Source organism: Ursus arctos, unplaced genomic scaffold (assembly GCF_023065955.2).
Source record: "Ursus arctos isolate Adak ecotype North America unplaced genomic scaffold, UrsArc2.0 scaffold_14, whole genome shotgun sequence".
In the NCBI taxonomy this organism is placed as follows: Eukaryota; Metazoa; Chordata; class Mammalia; order Carnivora; family Ursidae; genus Ursus; species Ursus arctos.
In genome coordinates this window covers 27,241,778-27,249,983 of record NW_026622808.1, presented here as the reverse complement: position 1 = coordinate 27,249,983, position 8,206 = coordinate 27,241,778, and the positions used below count along the sequence as shown (strand labels likewise).

The following is an 8,206-nucleotide window of genomic DNA, read 5'->3' as shown; positions in this document are numbered from 1 at the left end:
AGCAGTTCAGACCTCACCCAGCACGCTGGGCCCTCCGCCTCCTACTGGGAGGTCCTAGCTCCCCCGGTCCCCACCCCCGCCCTCCTGGGACTGCCGTGAGGTCAACTTGCTGTTCAAAACAATTGGCCCCCTGACGTCCCAGAACAATCGGCCTCCTTCTCAGCCAGGACGTCAGGGGTGAAGCTGATACCTTGCAAAATGAGACCAACCCCTCACGAATAACAGGAGAGAAATAATAAATAAGAAGTGTTCACCGGGCCCCACTGGAAACCCCCCTACCCTCCCCAAGCATCACACGCCTGCTCCTTCCACCACCCTGGGGAGGAGAGGGCCACCTAGCTGGTCCTGCCCAGGCTTGAAGGAGGTAGGAAGGGAGGTGCGTGGCAGTGAGGACGGAGGGCTGCTTTATTCATCAGGGCTGTTCTTCAACAGCGGCAGGCACGGTGGTCTGGAATGACAGGCCCTTAGGATCGGGCGCCTCTGTGGCTGAGGAGTTCGGGCACCCAGGCTGGTCCCCTGCTCAGCGCCTCACCAGGCTGCAGGCTGGGTGTCCACAGGGCCAGGTCCTCCCCCGCACTGGTCATGCCCCCTTCCCGGCAGGGCCAGCAGGAGACCCTCCCTCCAGTTTCTCTGCCAGCGACCTGATCAACCTGATCGCAGCCATAGGCCCCGCCCCCTCTGTGGGCCGTGCCCTTCTCAGAGGCTGCAGGGCCCAGGGCCAGGGCCAGGGCCGGCACCCCCCCCACACCTCTCCCAGCGCTTCCAACCGGAAGGCCAGTCTGGGCATGCAGGACCCTGGAACCCATCCTCGACGACGGGGGCTTGAGGCCAGGAGGAATCCGGGACAGCACTGAGCCTCATTCACCCAACTCCCCCGGAGCCCTGACTCTCTGGAGGGGGAGGTGTGCAGCACCAGGGGGCATTGCGTGTGTGTGGGGTGCACATAGGCGAGGGGGGCCCCGGAAGGCAGCCAGGGCCACTCGGAGAGATTGAGGACCGCACCTGGGAGCAGACGGGCCCTGCGGGCAGCTCAGTCTCAGCGCAGGGACCTGACTGGTGAGGCCTGGCGGTGGGCACTGAGGGGGAGGTGGGGGAAAGGCCAGCCAGGAGCCTCAAGGGGTATCTGCTCAGAGGACCCTAAGAAGAGCTGTGGTCTCCCACTTCCCTGCAGGCGGGGCCATATGGGAGCAGGCCCAGATGAGTTCAGAGGACACAGTGATGCCGAAGTCACAGGAGGTGTGTTGAGAGGAAGGGGGGGGCCCGGTGGGAGCAGGGAACAGAGAGCACGGAGGGAGGGAGGGTGGCTTTGTGGGGTGGGGGAGGGAAAGAGCCCTGCACTGGGTGGGCGGAGAAAGCTCAGAGCCAACACCAGTCTTTAAATCGGGTTTCCACGCACAACACTAGAAGGAAACACCTCTCCTTTCTAGTGAAAGTAAATGAGCTGGGAATGAACATTCCAGAACACTCTGCGGGTGGGGCGACACGGGGGTGGGGTGAGGGGAACAGGACCCTCTTGGGGGTCAGCCTCGAGGGGGTGGTGCTTGGGGTTTGGGAACTTCGGGGGCGCAGGTGCGGATTGGGCTTCGCGGAGGGACAAGCAACGACCGAGAGGGCCTCGCAGAGTTAGGTCAATATTTAATTTTTAACTTTAATGTGCAAATAAATAGAAAAGGAAAACTACATTCAAAACAGCTGCAAAGGAAGTACAAGCCCCAGAACAGAAATTCTTCAAAAACAGAAGAGACGCTCCCTAGAAGCATGCAGGGCGGGGCTCGGCGGGGTGTGGCCCGCACCCCAGGCCCGCACGGAGGCACGGAAGGGGCCACGGGCTCCCGAGGGGGGCGCCGGGAGGGTCTGGTTCAGGAATTCCGGTAAGTTCCCTTCTTACAAAACAAGGATATGGACAAAGTGCCTGGTAGACTTGAGCAAACACGGGCTAGGAGACCCCGGGCGGGGCACACTGGCCCTGGAATCGCCCAGACCCCGAGTCAAAGGCTTTGCAAACCTTGAGTTCCACAGGTAACTTCTAGAAAACTTCTAGAAACACATCTCCACTTCCCAGAACCGCGGATTTGGCACAGCTCAGTTTTGGGAGGGTGAGGGCTGCCGCTGGGCAGAAAGGAGGCTGTACACGGGGATGGTTCTGGGCCCTCGTTGGTTGATCCCCTTCTCATGGTGCCAGGAGCCCGGCCAGGGCTTCTCAGGGTGCAAGAATTCTAAAGAGCTGTTTCTGCCGAACTGCTTGGCATTCTTGGCACAGAAAGCCTTGCACACCTCGGTAGGACAGTTGCTCAGCGCCTCACGCCCATATCCCGTCCAGGTGGTGGCTGTAGGAACGGCAAGGTCAAGGGCAGGTCTGCAGAGTCCCACGACGAAGGCGCTCACGACCCAGGAACCGTGGACTTGGCTGCTGCAGAAGTCACAACCACTAAGAGAGCTTACGGATAAATATGTGTGTGCGTATACGTATTTCTAGAATGTCCTTCTTAGGTACATGACTGCACCCCTGGGCCCTCCCAGTGTGGGGACACTTGAGCTCAGCGGGAGTTTCAGGCTGAGCCCCTTCCCTCGAGAGCTCAGAGTGAGGCTGCCAGGTCAACACAGGACTTGGAATCTCATTTTTTCCAGAGTGGGGTCTTCTCGACAGTTCTGCTGCTGCCCGCCCACTCCACATCTTGACAACAAAGCGGAACCTCAACAGCGGGCTCCTCCTGGCTTTCAAAGTGACCAAGGACCCCAAGCATCAGCCGGGCCTAGCCCGTGCCCCGACTATCAGATGCAGGCATGGCCCAGCTCAGGAAGTTTCCGGAAGCTTTCAGAACCATTCAGGAAGGACATGCTTTTCAAGCAGATCCACCCCGGCCCGACTCCTTCCATGCTGGGGTCTCCTGAATGCCGACCCCCTCCCAAACACACACCCCCGCATGGTTCATCACGGACCTTTCCAGACGCTGTATGCACAAAAGGACCGGCGGTGCCCCCGCCTGGGGATTTGGCACAAGTGACGAAAGCGGCCCAGCAGGTACATAAAGGCAATCACTTGCTCCTTGGCCAGCGTGTGGATCCTCCCCCTTCCCGCAGGGAGGGAGCCCCCGGAGTTCAAGGGCAGGAAGGGTTCAGGTTTGGCACAGGACAGGCCCAAAGGAAGCAGGGAAGCCAAAAGGGATGGCAGCACGGGGCCACAGGCCGACACAAGCCCACCGTTCTCCGGCGCTCGCGGCCCGTAGCAGCAAGGCTGGGGGACGCGCTGCTCCCCTCAGGCCGTTCGTGAGAGTGCCGATGCAGCTCCAGGCCCAGGCAGCGGCCGCAGCAGCGTGCGCGTCAGGCGCGGACGGTCAGGGCGAGGCGGGCCGGCGGCTGTACTGCACGCGGTAGCGGGTCACCGGCAGCCCGTGCACGTGTGCCGTCTCGCAGAGCGTCTTGCAGGGCACCATGTCCTCGTCCTCCTCTCCCATCAGCCAGTCCTGTACCAGGCCGGCCGCCTCCACCGTCACGTTGTCCTCCAGCCAGCGGCCGTGCCACTCCTCGAAGTGCTGGTGGTGGCGCAGCAGGACCAGGGGCTGCACCTGCGGAGGGGGGCGGGGCACGGGGTCAGGGCGGCCGCCGCCGGGCCGCGGGCTGGAGCCCGGGCTCCCGGGCCGTGGGCGGGGGGCACCTGCTTGGCCCGGCACAGGGTCCCGCGGCGGTACATGTAGTCCTCCGAGTTGACGATGAACATCATCTTGTGGCTGCTGAGCTTGAAGCGGCAGTCCACGTTGCAGGCGCTCTCCACCCCGACCAGCCGCTTCCACGAGCTCTTGGCCTCGCCGCGCAGGGCGCGCGCCTGCTCACACTGCCACCTGCGGAACTTCTTGAGGTTCCTGGAGGCGAGAGGAGGTCTGCGGACCGGGAAATCCTCACGGCCGGAAACAGCCGTGGAGACGTCCGACTTCCCCGGTGTCGGAGAAATGCAGATGGAAGCCGTGGGCACCACCACCCCAGTCCTTCCACCAGCAGCACGGGGAACCCAGTCAGGCCCCGGTGCTGCCAGCGGTGGGAGGGGCCTCCCCGGGCCCGCGGGAAGGAACCGCACCTGCGGGTCCTCTTACCTCTGCAGGAACACGGGCTTCAGGAGGAAGCCCTCGGTGGGCGAGCTGGACGCCCCCTCGGTCCCCACGTACTGCTCCACGTACCGAGCCAGGTGCTGTGGGGACAGAGGGAGACAGGCTTGTGTTTTCACCCGCACCCCCGAAGCATTAGGAGGATGGCGGCCAGAGAAGAGTGGATGCGCAATGGAAACCACCAGACGGCAGCTCTGGATGGAGCACTCGTCAGAGCCGGAGTCCGACACTTCAAGCTTACGTGGACACGTCCCTGCTGTGTACCGTCCTCTCTGTGTCCGTCACGTGACAAGCTCACACGGGGAACGGGGCCCTCGCACAGAGGAGAGCCGGGTCTGGGGAGCACAACGACATCACGACACGTGCAGCACGGCACGGCCAGGGAGGCGCTGGGGATGAGCAGAAGGCAGGCCTTGCAGGGGCCGCCCCGGTCTGGGGTGGGCATGGCCTGCAGTGTCTGGGTGACCTTTCATCTGCTCGCCACCCTCTATAAACGCCAGACTCAAGCCTCACCAAACCACACTTACTGGAAACTTCCTGTTTGGGAAGCCCAGAAACACAGGGAAGGATGTGGTGAGGGAGCCCCCCGCTGGCTGTGGTGGGGGGGGCGGACGCGACCCTGTGAAGCCGATGGGGGCTTACAGAGACCAGGACCCCACGTACAATGTGCATCTCAGAGCATGGGCCAGGGAATTTCTCCATCTCGGAGTCAGGCACCTGGGCTTTATGCGCGAGGAGTGCAGAGTCACGCGCCACAGGGTCTCAAGGGACTGCGGGCCCATGGCAGCGGTGGGAAGAGCCAGGAACAGGGTTGTGCGGGGAGGGTGGCCTGGGTGTCACATGGCCTCCTGCCCCGGGATACCCCCACTGGCCCCTGGGGGGGCATGTGCAGTTGCCATCCCCTCTCAGGCTTCCGAGGACAATGGTCATGCTGCAAGCGAGGCTTCTCCGCGCGGACGTTTTGCAGCCTATGCTTGGCCAGCATGTGCACAGGGCTTGTTGGGGGGAGCCCCACAATGCTGCCCGTGGCTGCCCCTGACCCCCCCGGTGTGCTGAAGGCGCAGAGCACGGGACAGGGCTTCACCTGGACCTCCACGGGGTCCTCTGTCTGGGCCTCCTCGGTGTCTAGAAGCTCGATGGTCATGATCACCTGCCCTTTGCGCTGGAGGAACATCACCTGGGGAGGAGGGGGGCGAGCAGCCTGAAGCCACGGGCCGAGCTCACAACGAGGCTGAAAGGTCAGCTACGACCACCTTCCCCAGGCTCCGGGGGCCCAGTAAGAAGACTGCGTGGTGTCAGGCAGGCTGGCAGCCTCGTCAAGGCCCAGCCCCAGCCTGCCTCCCGCGCCCGAGCAAAGCCGCCGGTCCTCCCCCGCTGTGGGCGCCCTCCGCGCAGCCCCGGCCTCATGTGGGGCAGGCTGCGGCCCCCCTTACCTTGAAGCAGTTCTCGTCTGCCATGCAGCGCTCGGCCTTCCACTGGTAGCTGGTCTCCCTGGCGGCGCAGACGCAGCGGGAGGACAGGTTCCCCCCCGCGGCACCCCGCTTCTTCTCGTTCAGGTAGAGCTCCACCACCTTCAGACAGACGTCGTCGCTCACGAGGTGGTGCAGCTGGGAGGAGGGAGAGCCAGTGGGTGGCCGGCGTGCGCACCCCCCGGGGAGGGGTGAGGCACAGCTGCCGCCCCGGGCACCTCGCCCACAGAGGAGGTGAGCCAAGTCCACGAGGCGGGCCTCAAGGCCAGGGTCCACAGGGTTGTGCTGGGCAGCCGGGCGCTGGGTGCGGACCCGATCAAAAACCAGCCCAGAGCACAGCAGACTGGACCGGACCAGCAGGCCCTGCTTGGGTGTGTGGAACACACAGAAAAAATAGCGAAGGCTACGTGCCAAACCGGGGATGGGATTATCTAACGGTGGTGCTGTGGCAAGTAATTTCCTGGGTCTTCTGCTACAAACAGTTAATTCTTGAGCCCCTACAAGCGTGCCTGAAACCCGCAGGTGTAGGAAGACAGGAGTAAGGGAAGCAGCCGGGCGGCGGGGTCAGGCTGAGCAGGCGGGAGTCGGCGCCCCTGGGCACCAGCCGCGGCCCCGGACGGGCTCCTGCAATCTCGGGGCCTCGGGGCCCTCCCCGCGCGCTGCTTTGAATGGATACAACGTGTGGCCACACGTAAATCTCACATGGTGCCGGGCACACGGCAAGATCCCAGTAAACACCGGCCGCTGCTACGGAAAAGAAATGCTAATCAAACAGGGAACGTGAGGCAAAGAGCGCCCACAGGGCCCCGCAGGCTGCCGACGGCGGTGCAGAGGGCCCCGTGAGCATCAGCCTGCTGGAAAGCGGGGAGCTCGGGGGGCGGGGGGATCCTGGCCCTACCAGGGCTTCAGCTACCTTCATTTTTGTTCCTCCTTTTCTTTTTTTAAAAAAGCGAGTACTATAGAAGACATCTGTCCACGTCCATCCCATCTTGATGGGATGAAGGGGAATTAATTAAAAAAAAACCAAAAACATTCATCAATGTCCGATCTGGTCCAACCCTTTGGGGTGCTACAGACGAGGCCGCTGTCCCCAGAACGGGGGCCCACCGGGGGCAGACTGGACGCCCAGCCCCGGGACGCATGCCCAGCCCCGTAACGGCCAGAGAGCAGGTGGGTGCCTGCCCGTGGGGAGGGCCGGGGCTGTCCGGCAAGACCGAGCGGCACGCTCAGCTTTGGGGCACGCTTCTGTGTGTGTCTGCCTCGATGAGAAGTTTGTGAAGTCTGAAAAGAAATGCCGCTTCTAGCAACTGTATCTGGGTGGGAGGGTGAGGATGCTACTCTTTACTCAGCTTTTTGCTTTATGGCGAATAGACTTCCTGGATAAATAGGAAACCAAGTTGAACAATAACGACTTTGGTGGCCACTGAGCAGGACTTGCGTCCCAAAACCACATTTGCCTCATCGGGGGTTTTGCTCTTTATAATAATGTGCCTGATTCACGTTCCTGATTTCCTCTTGCTGACATGCAGCTGGGGGACGTTTTGCTATCCTCAGCGATGCGGATAACTGGCCAGTAGCCTCCCTCCAGGAGGAGCGGCCTACGGTTCCTCACGTGCCGCTACCTCAAGAAAGGTGCGTCGACGAGGAGTCAAAGGAGTCCTGTACAATCGCCAGAAGAGTGGATGAACCAATGTGGTCCAGTCACACGATGGCGGGGGAGTCGGCCAGAGAAAGCAACGCACTTCTGACACAGGCTAGACGTGGATGAACCTGGAGAACAGTGTACTGAGCTCGAGAGAAGCCGGACACAAAGGCACACGCTGTATGATTCCATTTACACGACACATCCAGAACAGGCAAATCCCTAAGACGAAGGACAGATTGGTGGCTGCCCGGGGCTGGGGGAGGAGAATGCGGGGGTGACTGCTCGTGGGGACGGGGGCTCCTCCGGGGCGACGGAAAGGTTCTGGAACTAGATACAGGTGGTGTCTGCATGACATTGTGAAAGCACTAAACTCCACTGAACTGTTCACTTGAAAATGGTGAATTTTGTGATATAGGAATTCTACTTCAATTAAAAGAACAGAAGAAAGGTGCTGACCCCGGGGCGGACCGCACAGCATGGAATGAAGGGGGGGCGGGCAGGGCCTCTCCTGGAGGCGCTAGAGGCCTCCTGCCACCCTGCTCACTGCCTGGCCCGGGCCGCTCACCTGCCCCGGTGCTCACCTGCCCGCGCTCACCTGCTGGCGCTCACCTGCCCCGTGCCCACCTGCCTGGCTGCTCACCTGCCCGTGCTCACCTGCCCCGTGCCCACCTGCCTGGCTGCTCACCTGCCCGCGCTCGCCTGCCTCAGTGCCCACCTGCCTGGGCTCACCTGCCCTTGCTCACCTGCCCCGCGCTCACCTGCCTGGCGATGCTCTGCACCAGCTTGTCCATGGTGAAGCCCACGTAGGCGTGGATGGTGAACATCTCCCGCAGCGTGTCCTCGTACTGCGTGGGGTCGATGCTGCCCTCCAGCAGGCTCCGCACCATGTCCAGGAAGGCTGGGTAGTACTCCTCCAGCTCCACCTCACCTGAAGGGCGGGGACGGCGGTCACCCGGGGCCAGAGACATGTGTGGCCCGCAGCAGGGTGACTC

General features: G+C 62.4%; 1 protein-coding gene across 2 annotated transcripts in view; it reads right to left on the bottom strand.

The window, feature by feature from the left end:
* Positions 1–1,623: 1,623 nt before the first annotated feature.
* Positions 1,624–8,206, bottom strand: part of SIN3B (SIN3 transcription regulator family member B) — a 35,972-nt gene continuing 29,389 nt past the window's right edge. For both annotated transcript variants that reach the window (XM_026500449.4, XM_044384766.3), the window contains exons 14-19: positions 7,973–8,142; positions 5,534–5,707; positions 5,185–5,277; positions 4,089–4,183; positions 3,656–3,860; positions 1,624–3,566 (exon numbers count right to left, since the gene is read on the bottom strand). In XM_026500449.4, coding sequence (XP_026356234.2) covers positions 3,336–3,566; positions 3,656–3,860; positions 4,089–4,183; positions 5,185–5,277; positions 5,534–5,707; positions 7,973–8,142 — 968 coding nt within the window. In that variant the 3' untranslated portion in view covers positions 1,624–3,335. The remainder of the gene's footprint in view (positions 3,567–3,655; positions 3,861–4,088; positions 4,184–5,184; positions 5,278–5,533; positions 5,708–7,972; positions 8,143–8,206) is intronic.